This window comes from Camellia sinensis, chromosome 12, assembly GCF_055761805.1.
Source record: "Camellia sinensis isolate YWXY chromosome 12, ASM5576180v1, whole genome shotgun sequence".
Lineage (NCBI taxonomy): Eukaryota > Viridiplantae > Streptophyta > Magnoliopsida > Ericales > Theaceae > Camellia > Camellia sinensis.
The window spans coordinates 143,536,632-143,560,309 of NC_138972.1; the positions used below are offsets into that span (position 1 = coordinate 143,536,632).

The following is a 23,678-nucleotide window of genomic DNA, read 5'->3' on the forward strand; positions in this document are numbered from 1 at the left end:
TTTTTTTTTTTCACGAAAACACCTTTGGCGACTAAAATTATTAGTCACCAAAAGTCTTTATTTTGGCGACTAAACGGTTTAGTCGGCGATTCAGTGAGTATTGGCGACTAAAGGATTAGTCACTAAATGTATGATTTTCAAAAGTGTAAATCACTATTGGCGACTAAAACTTTGGTCGCTAAAGACCTGTTTTTTGCCGACTAAAAAAGTTTTAGTCGCCAATACCTCCGGCGACCATGTATTCGCGACAAAAGCGGCGACTAAAAATTTTAGTCGGAGAAACTAAAAAGTCGACTTTTGGCGACTAAAAATGGACTTTTGGCCAAAGGTTATTTTTCTTGTAGTGTATAGACATTGCTTTGGTATTGATATTGTTAAACTATGATTTCTCTTTTAGTTTTGTAATTTCTCCTTTTAATTTTAGTATTGAATTTTAATTTGTAAATTGAATCTCAAATTATAAATTACAAAAAATAAAAAACTTATTAGCGTACTACAGCCATATTCATATCTTTTTTTGTTTAGGTATTGCCGTATTGGTGTACTCATACCATATATGTATCAATATTCATACCCACACATGTGATTCATAGATCTACATATCCTACCACTATATAAACGTTGGGCTTTCTAGGATAATTCAAGTTTTTACCAACACATTACGTAAAGAAAATTAGAGCAGGAACCTTAACCAAAAAGCAACAATGAAGGTAGAAATTCTATCCAGAAAGTTCATAAAACCATCAACTCTAACTCACCATAGCCTTCGCGACCACAAAATATCATTCATCGATGAGCTTGCTGCATCAATGAACGTGCATCTCGTTCTCTACTACCCAGCCTAATGCAACAATGACACAGCCAAAAGAGAAAAGTTAGGGATCATGAAAAAACTTTCATGAAAATGATCATGAAATATTTATGACCCTTGGATTACCTTGATTAGTGTGTGGTGCTTTATTTTAAGTGTAATTCAAGGGTCATAAATCTTTCATGATCATTTTAATGAAAGTTTTTTCATGATACCTAGTATTGCTGCAGCCAAAAACGCATCGTTGTTTAACCAGCTAGAAAAATCACTAGCGGAGACCCTAACTCGGTCTATGAAGCACGGATACTCCGAAATAGTCCCCGTACGCATATCGGACACGTATCGGGTACGGATACGCGCCCGATACGGCTGGATACGTATCAAATACGAAAAATGAAGTATCCAATTTTTTTTTTTTTAATTTTTGAATTTCGGATACGTCTAGGATACGCGAGGATATGGTATGGATACGGCGGGGCAAAAAAATAATTTAAAAAAATTAAAATGGGTTCAAAGTATAAAATATGAAAATAAGATAAAATAAAACACAAAAAAAAAAAAAAAAAAAAAAATCAACCAAACTTACCTAAACCTAGGTCGAACAGCAGCTGCGAAGGAGGAGGAGGAGGAGTTTGTCGTCGTCTCTTGTCTCGAACAGCAGCTCGACGGTCGTCGATCAGGTTCACAAACAGGAGCTCCACGGTCGTCGATCAGGTTCGTCCCTCTCTCTCTCCCTTTCGCTCCCTCTCTGTCTGCCTCTCACTCGATCTCACGAACTCTCTCTCTCTCTCTCTCTCCCTCTCGCTCGATCTGTCTGGTCTGGGTGGAGATGGACAGATCTCGATCTCATCTCCCCCCCTCTTGGTCGATCTCTCTCTCTCTCTCTCTCTCTCTCCCTCTCCCTTTTATCTATGTCGTCTCTGTTTTGCATATTTATTTTTATTATTTATTTATTTTTTTTGTTTGTATACTCTGTAAATAAAATAAAATAAATCAAATAAGATATAAAAAAAAAAAATTTGTATATGTATTCGATACTATTACCTGAATCCTGATAAAACAAATCAATAAATAAACTTATTATAAAAAAAACTTTGTAAACTTATAAAATTATAAACTTTGTAAACTTATTAATAAATCAAATAAGGGAAAAAAACTTATAAATAAATAAATGAATGAACTTATTAAAAATAAACTTTGTCAACTTATAAAATTATAAACTTAGTAATTTATTAATAAATCAAATAAGATAAAAAAAAAACTTATTAATAAATAAATAAATAAACTTATTAATAAACTTTGTAAACTTAGGCCTCGTTTGGGAACATGTTTTTTTAGTAACTTTTTGGTTTTTTTGCTAAAATATGATGTAAAAAAAATTAGTATGTGAGATGATTTTTTGACTTTTTACGAAAAGATATGCAAAAAGTAGAGAGAAAAGAGAATCTTTGACTTTCTGGTATAGGTTGTTGATTTTTTGACTTTTTTAGTAATTTTTTGACTAAAAAAGTCACATGACAAACGAGGCCTTAATCTTGGCCATCAATAAATAAATAAACTTAATGATAAATAAATGAACTTTGTAAATTTTTTCTCCCTTAATTTGAATAATTCAAATTAAGGGATTGAATTGCATTATGGTTGTTGTGGGTGATGCTATATTGTTGAAATTGTTGAAATTTAATTGAATTGATGAATTTTTTGTTATGGGTGATGCATTATGGTTGTTATGGGTGATGCTACATTATTAAAAATTGTAAAAAAAATATTTTTTATGAATGTATTCCCGCCGTATCCGTATCTTATTTTTTCGAATTTTGTTGTATTGCCGTATCCGTATCGTATCGTATCGTATCCGTACCCGTGCTTCGTAGAACCCGGTTTTACCCGCTAGCCGGAAGGTTTATGAAAGCCGATCGTGTCATTTATTGTAATGACCAAGGGGTTGACTATGTGGAAGCCCAAGTGGATGTTCAGTTGCTTGAATTTCTCGACCATGGCGATAAACCAGAGTTGTTCAATCAATTCATTCAACGCGAAACTAGGGCGGTTGATGAAACCACAGATCCTCTACCAGCAATTCAACTCAGCATGTTCGAGTGTGGTGGACTAGCGATTGGTGTGAGCATTTCACACAGGATTGCAGATGCATCCACACTCAGCGCATTCCTTAATGCATGGGCCATTGCAAGCCGAGTGAGGATCGATAATGTAACCGTCCACCCAAGTTTCAATTCGGTTTTCGTCCCAGGAAGAAACTGACCAGCGTTGAACCTCGGGGTACCTAGGAGTGGGGACAATGGAGCCAAGACGAGAATGTTTTTCTTCAATAAGAAGGCAATATCAAATCTGAGAGCCGAAGCCAGCACAGGCAATGACAATAAGGGAAAACGCGGACCCACGAGGGTGCAGCTGGTGTCAGCAGTTATATGGAGGGCACTGGTTGCTGTGGCTCAGGCAAAACATGGGCACCCAGGGGCCTCTGGGGTGCTCCAGACAATAAACTTGGGGGAAAAAGCAGTCCCTCCTCTGCCGGAACATTCATGCGGAAACTTCTGGGGACTTTCTATGACGGGGTGCATGGGAGATGAGATCAAGATGGAGTTGCAAGGCTTTGTGGATCTGATAGGCACTGCTATCAGAAAAACTGTGACAGACTGTGCAAATGTACTATTGCAGGGTGAGGATGGGCACATGAAGGTGATTAAACCTTTCATGGAGGCGAACCAATACCTCTCCAATACAGAGATCGATAGTTACCTATTTACCAGCTGGTCTAGGTTCCCCTTCCATGAAATTGATTTCAGTTGTGGAAAGCCTGTTTGGACAAGTGTTGTCAACATGCCTTTGAAGAATTTTATATTTCTAATGGACAACAAAGAGGGTGATGGAATTGAAGCCTAAGTGTGCTTGGATGAGAAAGACATGGTTAACTCCAAACAGGATCAGACCATTAGAGCCTTCACCACTTGAGCCAGAGTTTGTCAACCTTAGGATGTGTTTTATGGAGCAGGATCTGGAGCCCCTCCAGTCTTTCATCGGATTGGAGGGTACTGTTTGGACCCACAGAACTCACCACAGATCTCGTTTTAATTATCTTAACCGTTCATTTTATCAAGGACTTTGTGCATTTTGTTCACACAAAAAATTAAGTCCATCCGATGATTTTAACCTATTTAATTCGTCACGTTTGTCACTAAAAAAATAGACAATAATTGTATTTTTAAAAAATATACCATTCATTTTTTTTTCTTTTATGCCAAACGCAATAAATTGAATAGGTTACGATTATCAAATCAATTTAATTTTTTGTGTGAATAAAATATACAAAATACCAACAAAATGAACAATTTGAAATATCAAAATGAGGCACAAGGTGACCTCCACGGATCCGAAAAGCACCCTCCAATTCGAATTAAGGATGAGAGGGGATCCACTTCCTTTTTTTTTTTTTTTTTTTGAAGTTCCGCATCAATTTAGGTTTCTCCTAATTTGTACTCTTTTTTTTCCATAAATATGTGTTGTGCTTCTTATAATGGAATGAAAATTTCATTTACTTCCCCAAAAGAAGTTATCACGCTATAGAAATTTTCAAATCACAAGTTTCACAAAAAAATTTAAGAACATAACAAAAATGCCTTGTAGCTCGAGATTCCTAAGGCTCGAGTGGCCCGAAGTTTCAAAACGACATCGTTTTGAAACTTTTTTTTTCTTCTCTGAAACTGGTTTGAGAACAAGCGAGAGGAAGAGAGGAGGAAGAGAGAAGAAGAAAAAAAAAAGAGGGGGAACAGAGGAGGAAAATTCTTGTTGGGTTTTGTTGCTTTCTGTGAAAATTCTTGCTTCATATATATGGATCTGGGTTGGAGATAAATAATTTGATGATTTGTACATTCAGTGTTCATGGGCATTCTTTGAAAAAGAGGATGACCCACCTTCCATGGAAGCTACTCTGTAAGTGTTAGCATCAAATTGAACACTAGGTTTTGTTAGTCATCTCTATTTGTCAAAACCACAAACACTTGGAGTGCAAAAGGTTGACACTTAACTCAAAATCATTTGAATTTCTTAGCAATTCAAGTTTTTAGAATAAAGAATTGAAAACTCATACAATGAAAATGTCAAAAAATTAAATACAATCAAGTCAAAGAAACAGGGGATAAATCAAAATCATTATAATCAAAGTAAAAATTTCAATTTTTTGAAATCAAAAGAGACATTTCATTGAGGAGAAGAGGACCTTGGATTCGTTGGTGATGATTTCATTGCTAGCAGCCATTGACAAGTGATCTTGAGGAAGATGAAGCTTTGAAAGGGTCATGAAGACTTCAAGTGAAGAATGAGGGAGAGGAGTGAAGCTCTGTGTGATGGCGGTGGTTTTGAAAATTCCTTATTTTTGAGTTTGGAAACAAAGAGGAGTGAATGATGGTGTCATGACCCGAACCCGCCCACATGGGTTAAGGACATAACCGGCCAGTAACCATGAGATTACCTACGGCCTCAAACCAAACCAAACGTATTTTAACAGAGTTAATGGGGGTCAAACGAAGCAATTTAAAACTTTGTCCATAGAGCTGTGCTTACATGGCACATCATAATAAACCATACACATGCGTATTAATAACTCACGGCAAAATATGTACTACATATGGTTCTGTACATACAGGATCATATAAGTCTAAGTCAACCCATCACGACTATATACAATAGATGCAAAGTCTTCGCCAACATGACAGAATATAAATACATAACAAAAGAGCGAAGACGGGTCTCGTGCGTGAGACACAAGGCTGACTCTCCCAAAACCTTTGTTGTTCCACATAAACTTCACTGGGGCTGGGTTTGGACTTCCCTTGGCTAACCTACAAACACATGAATGAGCGTGAGCGATAGCCCAGTGAATAACATCAAATACAGAAGTTATACAACGATATGTAGAGTAACATGCTTCAAACGGCCTTGGGCCCAATTCATATTTCTATTTAACATATATACACAATTTAGGTCAAGTAACTGCAGTTCCAAGTAAACTGGCCTTTAGCCCATTTAAACTTTCATTTGTGTCAAAACGGCCTTTGGCCCATTTAGATGACAAACTGGCCTTTGGCCTATTCATTCCTTCATGTCAAAATGGCCTCCGGCCCATTCATTCACGTCAAAACGGCCTCTGGCCCATTCATTCATGTCAAAACGGTCTCTAGCCCATCCATTCATGTCAAAACAGCCTATGGCCCATTCATTCATGTCAAAACGGCCTCTAGCCCATCCATTCATGTCAAAATGGCCTCTAGCCCATCCATTCATGTCAAAACGGCCTCTGGCCCATTCATTTGGTATAGCAAACATTGTCCACCAATCGAATCAATGAACTTATAGAACTTAGATAGAAGTAAGCAATTGGACAACAACAAATTTCAGATGTCTTTGTTAAGATATTACTCACAGTGATCGGTTGGTTGGTTTGCTCTGGAGCTCGACCCTACACATTCCATGAACACAAAAGGGTCACAAACAATTCAATCCGTTCCAAATTCACATTTTCCTCTTTAGGCTTCATTCTTATCTCTTTAACTCAATTACAATGCTCAATGCATACCTAAGAGTACTTGGAAGTGAAAGAGAACAGAAAATGAAACACAGAATGTCTTTTCAAAATTTCAGAAAACAGTGTACCCACTCAAGCGTGGACTTCCCCGCTCGAGCGGACCCTTGAGGCCTGCAAAAGTACTGGATATGTCAAATTTACGCTCGATCGCGAACTCTGGCGCTTGAGCAAAAGGCCTCTCTGCATGGCTCCCCGCTCGAGCGTGAAATTACCCCGCTCGAGCGGACACCATGTCTGCAAAAAGTGCTGGATGCATCAAAATTACGCTCGAGCGTGAGGTCTGGCGTTCGAACTAAAGGTCTGTCTAAATAGTTCCCCGCTCGAGCGTGAACTTACCCGCTCGAGCAGACATCCAAGTCTGCAAAAATACTGGGAGCATGAAATTCACGCTCGAGCGGCAGTTTCGCCGCTCGAGTGGACAACAAATTTTCTGGGTTTTCCAAAACATGTTCTTGAGCTCCAATTCGACATTCAACAAACATTTCTTGCATGCAATAGCTCAAACTTCAAATACACTTGTACTAACATGGTATAAACCCCAAATTACAATCCAATGAAGCTCAATTTCACAAATAAATCACATGCATGTCCCAATCTTTCATCAAACTCATTCTAACATAACAAATTCATGCATTCAAGCTCATATTCTCATGAATTGTACATGCATGTGCTATATAACCCTTACTCTCAACTTAGATGATGAAGAGGTGATCAAAACATGAGCTTCAACTACAAACTTACATGGATCGTACCCTTTGTGCTCAAACATGCAATATTCAAAGCAATTACACACATGCTTGCATACATTGACCTTCAATTCAACATAATAACTCAATTTCATTTCAATTCTTACTCTTGATTACCCAACTAGCTTGTATACACAAAATTACAAACTAGAATCCATGAAATACTCACATAGGAGCTTTAATTCCCACAATCTATAGCAAATTCTTGAGTAATCTTCAAGGTTTCCAAGCATTGAGATCAAACTTCAACTCTCTCTCTCTCTCTCTCTCTCTCTCTCTCTAGCCGACCCTCACTCTCCTTCCTTAGAGCAATTCGGCTCAAATAAACAAGAAAGAGGAATTGAGTGTGTGTAGTGCCCCTCTTTAAGTCCCACTAGTCACAATTATTTCCACATAAAATATTTGGGCACTAATTCGTCAATTTAATCTGCTCCGAATCAATTTTCAATTAAATTTCACCGTGGGCTCTAAAAATTATGCCAATCAGAATGGCGCAATCAATTTCGGTTTCTATGGCCGATAGGGCCTTCAATTAAATTTTCAAAGCAGATAATCAAACAGATATTCCTATGGTGAACAAATAGAATTTCAAAACCACATGTTTTCACATAATGGCACACAAAATCATATTAAACACATAATCATACTCATATTAAGGACCAATTAACATATTACGGAATAGGGGTATCACAGATGGCATGAAGGGAAAGAGAACAGAGAGAGAGAGAGAGAGTCAAACGAAAAGAAGGAATAAGGAAGGTGGACGAAGAAGAAAGATTGAGCACAGCAGAAAGTTAAGTAGAAAAGTAAATTCGGGCCACTTGAGCCATAACGTTTTGAGTTAAGTAGCGAGGTTGAAAAAATAAAAACTAGCTCAAGATCTTTCGAGTACCAAGTAACATAGCAAAATATATACTGTATAGAAAATATACCATAAATAAATAGTAAAAAAGAGCATAGATATATGATAACTGAGCAAAGTACCCATTATCAGAATTGGGGATGCTGTTATGCGAGCTGCGCAGCAGCAACTACTATGCAGCGAAATGGGCCTATTTTGATAATCTAAACCGTTCATATTTTAGAATACATCAAGTAGAATATGCCTACAAAAAAATCAAGTTAATTGGATATTATTTATCCATTCATCCACTCACATTTGTATCTACAAAAATAAAAAAAATAATTGTGATTTAAAGTACTAAAATGAATATAAATGTGAATAGATGAATAGATAAACGATATCCGATTAACTTGATTTTTTGCAGACAGGTTCTACTTGATATATTTTAAAATATGAAATGTTCGGATTATCAAAATAGACCACGGAATGGGCCCATTTCATTGCATAGCAATTGTTGTTGTGTAACCCGCGTAGCAGCATCCCCAATTCCCTTTTATCATATTCAATACACAAAGTGCTGACTTGTAATTAAAACGTTTGTAAAGGCCTCCATCATACAATTTACAATTAGCCAAGCTGATCTATTTTTTTGTACAAAGAAAGAAAAAAGGCGCGAGGGAGCTTATGTCCAAGGAACGCATAGGTCTACATAAACCCAACCACAGGGTTGTGGAATATATGGATTCCAAAGCTGATAGCGTTGTAAAAAAAGCCAGTTTGGGCACAATTATTATTTTTATTTATTTATTAATTAATGATAAAAAAAATGTTCTGGGGTGTCGTCAATGTATCCGTGGGCTCAAGTCATAGGGTAACCGGTTACCAGCCTGATTTAACCCAACCCAAAGGAAAGGACCCACCACCGAGGCATCAACAGAACTCAACCATACGCCACAGAGGAGTCCAAGAATCGATCAGAATACATAGCAAAATCTCTGCAGAAAACCACTGGAATTACCCAGCATTTCGCTCCTTCTAGGAATCTAACTTGGGTCACACCTATGAAGAGGATGTTTTTTCCACTAGACCATCACCCCCACCCCAGGTGGTACAATTATTAAAGTCAAAGGAAGTAACAAGTAGCAAATGAACATATTTTTATTTTTTATTTTTGATAAATAAGGAGCACATTAACATAATAGGCAACATATATACATAAACTATATATATATACATTAGCGACTTGAAAGATTAATGAAACTTCATATGATAGCACGATGTATAGACCTCAAGTGAACATAGCAGTCATCGTTGTTGCAGAAGCATTCCATGCACACCTAGCAAATCTGTTTCCCATCTGCACTCAATGTAGTTGCACCCATCCACCTTCTCGATCATGTACCGGCAGACTGGGCAGCTCTTCACATGCTCTTTCCCCTAGCACCATTCTTTCAGTGACGAGTCCGGGTCCTCCTTGAATTAAATGTATCTTTCACACGACATGAACGGGTGATACTCCATGTGATAACCAGTACATGTTTCAGCATAGCAAGCCCCACATGCAAATGGCCAACAAGTTATCCCCAGGTCATTTCGCATGGTTTCCTCATCTCGCACTTTCACTGTTGACCCGCGCACATCAGTCACGTGCCTCCCCTCAGTTCACCGATCACTGTCGTGTATTCCGATGAGATTTCAACCATTCATCCTTAAACCACTTGTTTGTTCGCTAATCAAACCAAGAAGATTCTTGGGAAATTCGATTGCAAAGCGAAGTCTTCAATGGCTGAGAAAGGCAAGGGGAAAGTATATATATTTCTATCCAATTTTTGTTTATTGAAATAATCTGGTAATGTTCATCAGCATATACATAGTTATTTGGTTCATAGAAGTAATGTTCATCAGCACCGTCGAATCATCTAACTACGCACCGCAGATCGCCGACTTTCCTCTACCCCTTTTGCTTCAAATCTGCTCCGATCTACCCTTTCGCCTCCAATATGCTCTGATCTGCCTTGATCTCTCTCTCTCTCTCTCTCTATATATATATATATATATTATATGCACACAAAGTCAGATTTAAAGTATCCTACATATGTAAATCTATGTATACCTAGGCCTTTTACACCTATAAGTATATTGCATTTTAACATCATAAATCTTTCTGTGTGAGTAAATTTCTGACCACACTACCAAATTAGTATTCAACTGGAGAGCACTGGCAGAATAGATGACGCCTGAATGACCTGTAACAGAAAAAAGAGATTCCGACGGTGGTTCGTCCACCCGGGGGCACTCCGACGATCAAGTCAGTTATCTCTCAAAGATAGCAAAAGTGCTTAACTCACTATTCAGAATATAAAAAGCGTACCTTAGGCCCATGGGGGTGCCTGCATTTTATAGCCAACACAATCCTAGTCCCAATAGAAACCTAGCTTCCATGGACTTTGGTTTACTGCTACTCTTGGACTCTCAGTAGGATTGGGATAAACTCTTTAAGAGTCTTATCTTTATCCAAACTGAAGCCTGCCCTCGTTCTAGGACTCTTGTCCCTTATCCGCTTATCCCAGACTCCGGTGTCTTTGGAGATAACCTCGGCCTATCTGAGATTACCTCGGCATCATGACCAGGACACGTGGCACTTTGGTGACACCTCGGCCACGAGTTGTTACTCAAAAATTATGTCCCCACAACTGCCACCCAGGTTCTATTACCTCGGCATCCTGAGGTGATGGAACCTATATCATTTTTTTCCATTTATCACGTCGGCTAAGCTCATGATAAGTTTATTTATCTTTATTTATTGCTGAAGTCATAACTCGTCGGCTCAATATGACCAAGACCTATAAGTTTCTCAGCCGAGATCATCCTCCCAGCTGAAGTCTTTGCTTCCTTAAACCAAGAACTTCAAGAGTTCTATCACGCGTGAAAGCTGTCACACATAGCAACCCAACCGTTTTAGCCACGCGTCTTCCCCTCACTAGATCATACTTGATACACGCCTTTAAGTCATCTTCCGTCTGGGTGCGCTGTCTAACAAGCACGGCGCCCTAGGTATATTGATGGTATTTTGCCGCTATTCTCCGCGTTTGATCGAAATCAACTCTCTCTCTCCGTCTCTTCACTTTTTCATCCTTGTTCAAGCCCCTAGCATTTTCTCTCTCTAACTCTTCTCTCCTAAATCTGCCATTGTCGCTCTCGTGAAGCTTTCTGCAACTACCTTCTCTCTCCCCTTTCGGCGAAGCTTTTACTGCACCTCTTTGCTAATTGCCACCGTCCGACAACGACGTATTCAACACTGGCTTCATTTTCTTCGGTAAGTCACTATTTCTTTCCTTCGTTTTAATTTCTTGTTTCACATTTTATTGCCTCTGTTTATCAGTCACGTTTGCACATCTTCATATGTTCTCAATCCTATCTGTGCTTCAAATTTTACCCTTTGTATGCTAAAAACATACTCTATTTCACATGTTTTTGGGTATACACATGCATCCACACACTTTGCTTACCCTGCCACTGTTCTTGGCTTCGCACTCTTGCACACACTTCGTTGTAGTGTTCTTGATGGAGCATCACCATTCTTGAGTCTGAATCTTTACTAATCTTTTGTTCTGTCCATTTTCTTTCAGGCGATCCAACACGCCCACTCCTTCTCTATGCAAGCTTTTGAAATGAGGAAAGAGTTGGCCGACAAGATCAGGGAGGTCGCTGCTTTACAGAAGTCCCTCCACCAGGCCAAGAACAAGATGAAGACCTTGGCACATCAAGCCGAGGCAGCTATAAAAGCTTAGGATGCGGCCGAGGAAAAAGCAGACGCTGCAGAGGCCGTTAAGAAGGTTCTTGAGGCCCAAAAGAAAGAGGCTGAAGAAAAGATGGTCGAGGCCCAAAAAGAACTTCAGGATGCCTTGGCCACAAAAGAGGCCGAGATCAAGGCCGCTGATGAGAAGGCGTATGCTGAGGGGGCGGCAGACGTCACGGAGGACTATAAAAGGCAAGTGAGGTAGGCATGCAACAAGGGTTTCGCCCTTGGTTGGATGGCTTCCCTCAAAAAGCTTAATGTCCCCGAGGACTCCCCCTTCAAGAATGTTGACGTCCTCCATTTGCCATTCCCCCCTACTCCAAACCAATCCAAAGACGATTCTGAGTTTGAGGAGGGCGCTTTGGTGAAGAAAAAGAAGGAAGCTGCTGGGGCCAAGTCCCCTACTCTGAATAAGCAAGTCGTAGACTTGTCTCAGGATGAGAAGGGTGAGGTCTCTAAAGATGCCTTTTCTCAGTAGACAAACTCCGAGGTACCAATCGCTGAAAAGAGCCTCGATCAAACTCTTCAGGAGATTGATGCTGAGCTCGCGGTTGAGAAGGCTGCTAAGAAGTCTTCCCAACTGCCTTCTGGGGGTGAGACACAACCTGCCGCCGACGCCGAGTAGTTTATTTTAATGTATCCCTTTTACTTTTTGTACCTTGTACTTTTATTTTTCTTCTTTTTGGAACAGTGTAAGCTTCAATTTGGCCGACGTGCCTCTTTTGTAATCCGAACAATTACCTTTTGTAGGCCGTCGTGCCCTTTCTTTTGAGCATGAATAGAACTTGTTCCTTTGAATGCTTGCATGCTTGTCCTTTTCGCACTCTTGTATGACTTTTATACTTCGGATAATTTTCATGTTTTCAATCATACACCTTAACTGTGCAATCTCCTCGAGGTATAACACCTCGGTTGTACCCACTAATCGGCTTACCTCGGCTTTGACCTAACACTTGAAAATGTTTATCATAATATTTCCACAAGTGTTACTCACAACTTGCCACTTTACTCAAGTCCTCTGTCTTCTATTATTGTAGCATAATCTTGGTTTAACTTTAACTTGTAACTTTTTCTCAAAATTTCAACAAGTGTTAAACCATCTTCCTTTAACATAACCTCGGCCTAACTTCAACTTGTAAATTTTTCTCAAAATTTCAACAAGTGTTAAACTATCTTCCTTTAACATATCCTCGGCTTAACTTCAACTTGTAAATTTTTCTCAAAATTTCAACAAATGTTAAACCATCTTCCTTGTGGATTTCAACTCCGAATTCTTCTCCAGCCCTCTGCCCCCTAATGTGAACTTAAGTTCCCCTTGGGTTGTCATTAAGCATGTGGCTTTTGATCTTGTCGCCGAGGTCAGATTCAAACAAAGACTTGCCGAGGTTACCAACCTCGGTCTCTTTGTTAATCTGACTGGCATGCACTTGGCTCCAATTTGTGTCTGATTTTTCCGAAATCACAAGTCCAGGTTAACCTAACTTAGTTCAACTCTATTATATGCAAGTAAAGTTTCTACTCTGTCATATAATAAGTCTAAGTTATTCGTCATGTTTCTCCTAGAAACATCGCCAACTTAGTTCAACTCTATTATATGCAAGTAAGGTTTCTACTCTGCCATATAATAAGTCTAAGTTATTCATCATGTTTCTCTTAGAAACATCGCTAACTTAGTTTAACTGTATTATATGCAAGTATGGTTTCTACTCTGCCATATAATAAGTCCAAGTTATTCGTCATGTTTCGCTTAGAAACATCGCCAACTTAGTTCAACTTTATTATATGCAAGTAAAGTTTCTACTCAGCCATATAATAAGTCTAAGTTATTCGTCATGTTTCGCTTAGAAACATTGCCAACTTAGTTCAACTCTATTATATGCAAGTAAAGTTTCTACTCTGCCATATAATAAGTCTAAGTTATTCGTCATGCTTCGCTTAGAAACATCGCCAACTTAGTTCAACTCTATTATAGGCAAGTAAAGTTTCTACTCTACCATATAATAAGTCTAAGTTATTCGTCATGTTTCGCTTAAAAATTTCAACTCTATTATATGCAAGTAAAATTTCTACTCTGCCATATAATAAGTCTAAGTTATTTATCATGTTTTAATCAGAAACATCGTCAAGTACCTGTTTAGTCACCATACACAAGTTTAAAAATCAATCTAAAAGCTTTTATTAATACTTTGGCTAATAACAAGAGAGAGCTTAAAAAATAATAAGTTCTAGTGATAAAAAAACTTCAGATTGCAAGTATTCCAGGGTCTTGGCAGCTTTTTGCCTTCACAATCCTCAAGCCAATATGCCCCGTTGCCCAAGACCGATATGATTCTATAGGGTCCTTCCCAATTCGGGCCAAGCTTGCCTTCTTTGGGATCCTTCTTGTTGCCGACGACCTTTCTCAGGACGAGGTCACCAACTTGGAACTCTCGTGGGTTCATCTTCTTATTATAAGCCCTAGCAAGCTGCTGCTGGTATGCCCCCAGCTGAATTGTTGCTTTTCCCTTCGTTCCTCTAGCAGATCTAGATCTTGGGCTAAAAATGCCTCATTGGTCCCATTTTCTACTGCCTGGGTTCTGGTCCCTAGGATGCCGACCTCCAATGGGATTACTGCCTCTGTGCCATAAGCCATGGCAAATGGGGATTCCCCCGTTGATCTTCTCGACGTAGTCCGATATGCCCAGAGTACACTGGGCAACTCATCCACCCACTTTCCCTTTGCTGGTTGTAGCCTCTTCTTGATCCCATCCAAGATAACTTTGTTGGATACTTCTGCTTGTCCAATTCTTTGAGGAAAACTCGGGGTGGAAAAATAATTCTTGATTTTGAACTTTGCCCAGAAGCTCTTGATTAGCTTACTGTCAAACTGTGTTCTATTGTCAGCTATTATTGCTCTTGGGATCTCAAACCTGGTGCTGATGTTTTTCCAGATGAAGTTCTTCACATCAATGTCTCGAATCTTGGCGAGGGGTTCAGCTTCAACCCATTTGGTGAAGTAATCTGTTGCCACCAACAAGTACTTCATTTGTCCAATTGCTTGAGGCAGTTTTCTAACAAGATCCATGCCCCATTGGGCAAATGGCCAAGGGCTGGACACCGGGTTCAAGTCTACTTTTGGTTGATGTATCAAAGGTGCAAACCTCTAGCACTTCTCACACTTCTTGACATAGGCTTTAGCATCTTTCTGCATGTAGGGCCACCAGTACCCTTGAGTAATGGCCCTATGAGCAAGTGACTGGCCCCCAGCGTGGCTTCCACATACTCCTTCATATATTTCATTCAGAAAGTCTTTAACCTGTGCAGGATGCACACACCTCAAAAGGGGTCCAGTAAAAGATCTCCTATAGAGATGTCCTTCTGCTGTCAAACAGAACCTTGCCGATTTCAGTCTGATCTTGTGTGCTTCTTTTCGGCCATCTGGCAGCTTCTCATCTCTAAGGAATACTATTATTGCATCCATCCAACTTGGTCCCATCTCCACACACATTGCTTCACGCTCTGTGCTTAGTGATTCTATGCTTGGTCCTACCAAGTAGTCAACCATTATCATTCTTGCCTCTCCAGGTTTTGTTGCACTAGCCAGGTTGGCCAAAGCATCGGCATGGCTGTTGTCATCTCGGCTTACCTGCTATAGTCGGCAATTTTGAAATAAGGCTACTAGTCTGCTAACTTCCTTTGCATAGGCCAACATCCTTTCATCTCGGGCTACATATTCGCCTGTTGCCTGGTTGACTATAAGTTGGGAGTCACAGAAGACTATTACCTCGTCGGCTTCCATGGCTGCTGCCAGCTTTAACCCTGCGATTAGTGCTTCATATTCTGCTTCATTGTTTGAGGCCTTGAACCCCAAACGGATGGATTGTTCCAGTATCTGCCCATCTGGCGATTCTAGTACTACTCTTGTCCCCGCTCCTTGTCGGTTTGAACTCCCATCAAAAAATAACCGGAAGGAGTCACCAATGTAAATACTGTAGAACCTGAGTTTCTCTTTGTCCCTTTGTTCTGTTGTCCCCTGCTGAGTTTTTTCTTGCTCATCTAAACATTGTATACCTCGGCTCAACGAAGCCCGATGTATGACGGCGTCTGGTGTGAACTCGGCCACGAAGTCAGCTAAGACTTGGCCTTTGATTTCTATCCTGGGTTTGAATTCTAGGTCATATTGGCCCAAGGTCACTGCCCATCTGGCTATTCTACCTGTCAGATCTCGTTACTGCAACAGGGACCTTAAAGGATGTTCAGTTAACACCACGATTTTGTGGGCTTGAAAGTAATGGTTCAGCTTCTTGGAAGCCATTACTAGTGCTAGTGTTAGCTTCTCCAAGGGCAAGTACCTAGTTTCTGCATCTGCCAGGGTTTTACTCACGTAGTAAATTGCCCTTTGCTCTCCCTTTTCCTCTCTGACTACTACTGCACTCACTACATGCTCTGAAACTACCAAGTATAAGAACAACTCCTCTTCAGGTACTGGATTTGAGAGAACTGGAGCTGTGGTCAAATACTTCTTCAAGTCGGCCAAGATGGCTTCGCACTCTTCAGTCCATAAAAAGTCTATGGCCTTTTTGACTAGGCTGAAGAAGGGTTTGCACTTGTCAGAGCTTCTGAACCTATACAGGGCTGTCGCCCTCCCAGTCAACATCTGCACTTGTTTTGCCAACGTTGGGCTCTTCATTTCTAAGATGGCCTTGATCTGATCTGGGCTTGCCTCAATGCCTCTTCTAGTTACCAAGTATCCTAAGAACTTACCAGACCTGACTCCAAATGCACACTTCGATGCATTGAGTCGGAGCCGATATGTTTTAAGGATGTCAAAAACTGCCCTTAGGTCTTCCAGATGGTCCTTTGGTTCTTTGGTCTTCACGACCATGTCATCTATGTATACCTCTACTGTTCTGCCAATTAGATGTTTAACATCATGGTTACCAATCTCTGGTAAGTTGCTCCTGCATTTTTTAACCCAAAAGCCATTACTCTATAGCAATATAGCCCTTTTGGGGTGATAAATGCAGTCTTTTCCTCATCTGGAGGGCACATAGCTATTTGATGGTACCCCCTGTAGGCATCCAGGAAGCTCATTCTTTCATGCCCTGAAGTGGCATCCACCAATTGGTCAATCTTGGGTAATGGGAAGCTGTCTTTGGGACAAGCCTTGTTCAGGCTGGTGAAGTCCACGCAGACCCTCCACTTGCCATTCTTTTTCTTCACCACCACTGTGTTTGACAACTATGTCGAGTAGTTTACCTCTCTAATGGCTCAGGCCTCCAGAAGTCTATCTACTTCCACTTCTACTGCCTCAACATGCATTAATGTCGGCCTCCTTGCTCGCTGGATTACAGGTTTGGCCGACCTGTCCACGTTCATCTTGTGGCAAGTGACCTCGGGGTTAATGCCAGGTATCTCGTAAACACCTCAAGGTTTTCTCTTAGGAATGCCTCTAATTCTTTTTCCTCTTCCTCGGCTAAGCCCAAACTGAGAAGGAAGAAGCGTTCCTCATCCCCTTGCTGGACAAGGATTTTCTTCAGGGCTTCTTCACTCTTCTCGGCTGGCTCTTTGCCAACGTCATCTAGGACTTCCACATTCTCGTCCTCGATCTCTACTGTTTCTGCTTCTCTTATGTTGCAGGTAGACTTCATTGCTGCCATGGAGCAATTCTTTGTCTGCAGTTGATCCCCCCTGACCTCCTCAATTCCATGCTCTGTTGGGAACCGCAACAACTGGTGCAATGTTGAGGGGACAGCCCCCATTGCATACGGCCAAGGCCTTCCCAGGATAGCATTGTAAGGTGAGGGAGTATCAATTACAGTAAACTCGGTTTTAATGTTCTTGGTGCCAGCCTACCCCTCCAGATTTACTACTCCCAAGGGTCATGTCGGCGTTCTATTGAACCTGACCATAGGACCATTGGATTACTCCAGATCGTCTTGATAAGCCCAAGCTCCTTGTAACATCTGACATACATGATGTCACAAGCGCTGCCCTGGTCGATTAAGATGCGCTTCACTTGGCATTCTCCAATCTAGAGGGATACTACCAAGGCATCGTTGTGTGGATGCTGCACCATCTCTAGATCATCTTCTGTAAAGGACACCACTGGTCCCTGGGATTCGTCTGCCCTAGGTCTTTTCTAGCGGACCTGGTACACATGCTGCAAGTGCTTTACCCTCTGGGTCTCTCCACAGATTTCGTTCTCATTGACCTTCGAGTGAATCACATTGATCACTCGAGGACCTCCTCCCTGTGGTTGCGGTGCTAGGGGTGGCGATGCTGCTGGTGCATGAGGCAGTCTTGCTTACTCTTCTCTTGTCCTAGTTTCGTCTACTAGGTTCCTTGGATGACCTTGTCTTACCAGGTCTTCTAGATGTGCTTTTAGGGCCCTGCACCCCTGAGCCAGATGCCCATTCTCATTATGATAGGCACAGTGCTTTCCCAGGCTTTGTCCCATAAACTCGCCAGGAGCCTTCTCTGGTGCCCTATAGTATTGTTCGTTTCTGATCCTCTCTAGGACTTTGTAGATTGGAATCCGAAATACAGTAGTGACTGCTTAAGTGGCGCTCAGGCCTGTCTCTTGCTTGTTGTATCCTCCATCACCTCGGCTTCACTTCGGAGAGCCGTTTTTCTTCTCTGGTTTCGACTCCTTCGTTCCTGGCGTGTCCTCCTCGGCCCTAGCACATTTTTCTATTCTGGCCATAAGTTCCTCCATACTTTTTGGCAATGTCTTTTTCCATGACTTTCAAAGCAGACAGTCATCCTTCAGGCCATTTTTAAAAGATACAACCGCCACCTCCTGGTTGCATCCTGGTATTCAGTTAAATACCTCGTAATATCTTTTGACATAAGAACTAAGGCTTTCGTCCTCGCCGATTCTCAGAGCCATCAGAACGTCCACCCATAACGGCTGTAGTTTGTTTGTCACAAACCTGGCCACAAACATCTCGACCAGGCCTTCCCAGGTTTTCACAGTCCCTTTCGGCAACTTGTGAAACCAATCTGATGTAATTTCCCCGAATGATGAAAGGAACACCTTGCAGAGCAACGGCTCGTTCCCAGTGTACAATGCCATTGAGTTCAGGTTCAAGCCGACGTGAAAGTTAGGGTCTGACTGGCCTTCGTATATCTGTAACCTCGGCATATTGAACCTTTTCGGGGCTTCAAATTTCTTTAACTCCACCGAGAACGGTGTTTCCGGCTTGGTCGGAGAGGTTACCTCGGCATCTTGTTGCTTTCTTTGGAAGTAACCCCTCAGATCCTCCTTGGTCCGTCCAGGAGCTCGGCTATCAACGGATTTCAGCCTTTTTAGTGTGCTACTCCCAGTATCATTGTGAGTCCTTTTGGACCTATCTCCATTCATTGCATCGAAACACAGCTCATTCCCTTGAGCATGCCAATGTTCTTTGGGATCGGCTTCCTTGGTGTGATGCGTCCTCCGTGAATCTCCACTTCTTGATTCTTCTCGCCCAACCTCCCTTGAAGGCCGGTGAGAGTGTTTTTTGGTTCTATCGTGCTGAGGAGCCGTAGGTATTTTCCTTTACCCCCCTGTTTGGGCATCTTTTTTGGCCACTGGAATCGACGTATCTTGTAGCGGAAACGGGGATTGCATGATGTTGTTCTGTATCATGAAATTGACGATTGATTTTAGGTCCGCCAATTTGTTTGCCAGCTCCTTTATCTCGTCGTCCCTCCGTAGGCATCTATCCTTTCATATCTGGAGGTCATCTTTGTTATAATACATGCCTCGGTCTGATTTCTTCGGTATATCGCCCTCCTAGCCGATGTCCTTCTCTCCATCATTCCTATCACGAGTCTCTTTGTTGCAGTTATCTTCCTCGATGTCAAGGTCGATAGGTTTCGCACTCCTAGTAGGAGTGTTGTCCCCAACCTTCTCTTTTTGTCCGTTACTGGCCATCTATTCTTTTTTCTTTTCCACAGACAGTGCCAAATTGTGTGAGTAGATTTTAGACCACACTACCAAATTAGTATTCAACTGGAGAACACTGGCAAAATAGATGACCCCTGAATGACCTGCAATAGAAAGAAAAGATTTCAGCGGTGGTTCGTCCACCCGGGGGCACTCCGACGATCAAGTCAGTTATCTCTCAAAGATAGCAAAAGTGCTTAACTCACTATTCAGAATATAAAAAGCGTACCTAAGGCCTATAGGGGTGCCTCTCTTTTATAGCCAACACAATCCTAGTCCCAATAGAAACCTAGCTTCCATGGACTTTGGTTTACTGCTAATCTTGGACTCTCAGTAGGATTGGGATAAACTCTCTAAAAGTCTTATCTTTATCCAAACTGAAGCCTTCCCTCGTTCTAGGACTCTTGTCCCTTATCCGCTTATCCTGGACTCCGGTGTCTTTGGAGATAACCTCGGCTTATTTGAGATTACCTCGGCATCATGACCAGGACACGTGGCACCTCGGCTGGCACTTTGGTGACACCTCGGCCGGCACTTTGGTGACACCTCGGCCACGTGTTGTTACTTAAAAATTATGTTCCCACACTTTCTTTTTGGTTTGAGATATGGTTGATAGATCTGTTCATTCTCTTTAGTTATACTTTGCTATGGTGTTTCAAATTTCATATCCCTAGAAAATGAGGATAGAAAAAAAAATAAATAAATAAAAATAAAAATTGAACAAATAGTTTGGTTGAATAGATAATTTTCACTCTTTCCTCTCTCTCTCTAGTTTGCATAGATAAAAAGAAAATTAAAACATATACATTAGAATAATTTTAACAGATAAAAAAATGAACAGATAATAAAATTTAAATAGTTATCAGAACAGATAAAGGGAAAAATTGAACAGATAGTCAAAATTTGAACAGATAGATATAAATTTGAATAGATAGAAAAAAAAAATTTGAACAGATAGAAAAAATTTTGAACAGAAAGCTTCCAATGGATAATTTCCAATGTTGTCCCAGTTCTCACCATTCTATCTTATACAAACCCTAGCACAATTCTCCAAAATCCAAATGGTTCAATTTGTGACACCCCAAAATATTTAATTAATACCACAACCAACCACGACTATTAATAAAAAAATAATAATAATAATCTATAATAGTAAAATAGAAGAATTAATTTTGTGATTGTATGCGATAAAGTGAAACTTATAGAAGTAATAAAATAAATAAGCTATACGTTTTATGTAAAATTTATTTGTCATCGCAGTTATTAAATATGTGACGAGGAAATTTATTTAGGGCTAACATGTATGAATATAATTAAACGAATTAAATACCATATAAATATTTATAGTTAAATATAATTATGGTTGTATGTGATGGCATATTATTAAATAAATAAATAATGATAAATAAATATATAAATCTAATTTGGCATTGAGTTATTAAATATGGGATTAATTAAGGATTATTATTTGAGGCTAAATTAACACAAATATAAAATTATAATACAAGTTAGATAAAATTAGAATTAAAAATAATAAATAAATGAATTTAGAAGTTAGAGTAGACAATAATAATAAGCCTGCTGATTTGATAAGGCTCATCAATTACTCACCATTAATTAGTAAGATTATAATCTTAGATTATAATCTTTGAGAAGAGACGGTTGGACGCCATGTGTGTCACATACCGTTAGGGAGAATGAATCACTCTATGATGGCCTCATGAATTTGCATTTATATAAGAGGTTGGGGGGAGAGAACTACGCCAGAGGAAAAGAACTGAGGGAAACAAAAGAGTGAAATAAAGAGGGATCGAAAGGAGAAGGACAGTTTCGAGAAGATAGGAAAAATAGAAAGGAAATAGTAAGACTCAATTTAAAGGTGAGTCATATTATACATTGATTTATCATTATATGTTTTACGAATGTTTGGAGTTACCCTAACTTATTTTATACAAGTTATATTTTATTAAGTTATATTAATAAAAGTTATGTTTTATAAATATTTCAGTTACATGGGTTATTTTCTAAACTCTATTTGTTTAAAAGGAAACCCATGGATATGTTTGTTTAAATTTTAGTATATATTTGACTATAACCTTATAAACAATTATGTTTTGTAAGTACCAACACGGGAGTCCCACGCCTTGGGGGACTTAAACAACCCTTGGCTTCTGTTTGGCCACTTTGTGGTCCTCTGTTTGTCATGGATCCATTGACCTCTGTTCTGACTGTCAGTTTTGTGACCTCTGTTCTGTTCTGTTTTACATCGTGGTTATGATTATTTATTTACGTGATTTCTGTATTCTGCCACTTTAAATAAATTGTTATTTCAAATTAAATTATGTAAATATTTTAGCCTAACTAATTATCCATGGTTATTTTGTATTCCCTACACTCTTGGCATAATATTTCTCATTCTGCTGTGTGCTTATAGCTGTTCCCCTTTCAGGTGACAAGATGTAGGAGAAACCCATAACCCCGCAAAATGGAACCCGCACATGGATTACTGTTGAACCATTTTTTTTTTCTTTTTAGTTTTGCTTCCTTTTTGTTCTACTCGGGGCCGGTCACTGACTAATAAAATAACTAAAGCCCTAGAGATGTATTTTCTTTTTTTTAAATAGTAAAATGAAGTAAATTTTCTGTTTCATTATTTTTATTTCCGCTTGCACTGTTTAATTTGCTACAAATAACATGAGTTAGTAAGTCGCGATTCCAACCCTAAACCCTGGGGTTGGGTCATGACAAAGGTGGTATCAGAGCAACGGTTCAAAAAAAAAATATTTTTAATTTGATCAGGAAGTTCAAAAAAAAAATTTAAATAAAATTATATAGCTAAGAAAATAGAGTAAAATAAAAATAAAAATAAAATAAAATAATAATAGATATTTACCTGCAACATTAGTCTTTCTGTGTAAAATCTCATGTTTATTCCGGTGTTATAGGGATGTCAGAGATTTATCTTGATGATGCTCTTTGGGATGACCTCCAGGCCATCAATTTAGATGAAATCTTAGCCGAACACCCCGCCCCCGCCTCACCTAAGGGTTGGGGAGATTCCGAGGAAATAATCAGGGGACTACACCCAGGCCTTGCCCGGTTGATGGATCGGCCAGTTTACATTCAGGCTAACCTTACCGACGTCCCACACTTATTATGGAGGCACAGCCTTGTCCATACACGCAGACGTTTTCTTGGACCATCTCACGTCCTTGGCGTCGCCCCAGGTCATGACCGCCCGCATTATATTATAGGCCCTCTACCCCCAGAGTTTGTGGCCCAAAGGAGGAACGTGTACCCCGAGGATTATATTTTCACCATAGTCCCTAACTCACTGGAGATCATTAATATTCAAAATGTTGACTTTAATAACGATATGTTATATGTTGAGACACCTGGCTGGATTGTCAACCGAGCATTTGTGGGACATATACGGTCCATCCCCATTTTCACAGTCCAGGTAGCATGGATATGTTTTGGTGTAGTTCAGTTGGGGTGGGAATTTGAGCTTTTTATGCAGCACTATTTCCCATGGTTTTTCGGCCCATCTGACCCACCACTCTAGATCTGGGTAGCAGAAAATCTTTTGTATGTTGATCATGATGTGTTCTAATTCCTTTTTGTTGGCTTTTGTTTTTGTTTACCTCAGGGATAGGACACTAACATATTTTGACTAATGTAATATGAATTGTAAAATAATGTAAAGTTGGCGTTTTATATAAATATAGATTGCACTACATATGTTTATATATATGTTGTGTTAAGAATATAATACCTCGTTTATTACTTTGTAGAATGGCTAATAATGGTAATGGAATTGATTCATCCGTCAGTGGCACTGAATCGGTGGAAAGAATAATGGAAAGAGCAGTTACTAGCTTTTTGCAAGCTTTACAAACTAACGTCAACAATGGGATGCCGAAACGGCGAGAATACCCGGTTACCAAAAAACAGTTCCAGGATC

The 23,678-nt window shown here is 39.9% G+C and overlaps 1 protein-coding gene across 1 annotated transcript; it reads left to right on the top strand.

The window, feature by feature from the left end:
• Positions 1 to 704: 704 nt before the first annotated feature.
• LOC114282217 (vinorine synthase-like) lies at positions 705 to 3,715 on the top strand. Its single transcript, XM_082897340.1, has 5 exons — positions 705 to 839; positions 1,257 to 1,272; positions 1,408 to 1,525; positions 2,686 to 3,049; positions 3,149 to 3,715. Exons 1-5 carry the CDS (start codon positions 705 to 707, stop codon positions 3,713 to 3,715), a joined length of 1,200 nt encoding a protein of 399 aa, XP_082753466.1.
• The last annotated feature ends 19,963 nt before the right edge of the window (positions 3,716 to 23,678 follow it).

What these genes read in the sequence shown, in the direction of transcription:
- LOC114282217 (XM_082897340.1), top strand. Translation starts at nt 705, where the DNA reads ATGAAGGTAGAAATTCTATCCAGAAAGTTCATAAAACCATCAACTCTA. An exon ending in GCTCCACGGTCGTCGATCAG is followed by an intron (nt 1,526 to 2,685) that starts GTTCGTCCCTCT and finishes CGTGCTTCGTAG; the next exon opens with AACCCGGTTTTACCCGCTAG. An exon ending in TCCACCCAAGTTTCAATTCG is followed by an intron (nt 3,050 to 3,148) that starts GTTTTCGTCCCA and finishes TTCAATAAGAAG; the next exon opens with GCAATATCAAATCTGAGAGC.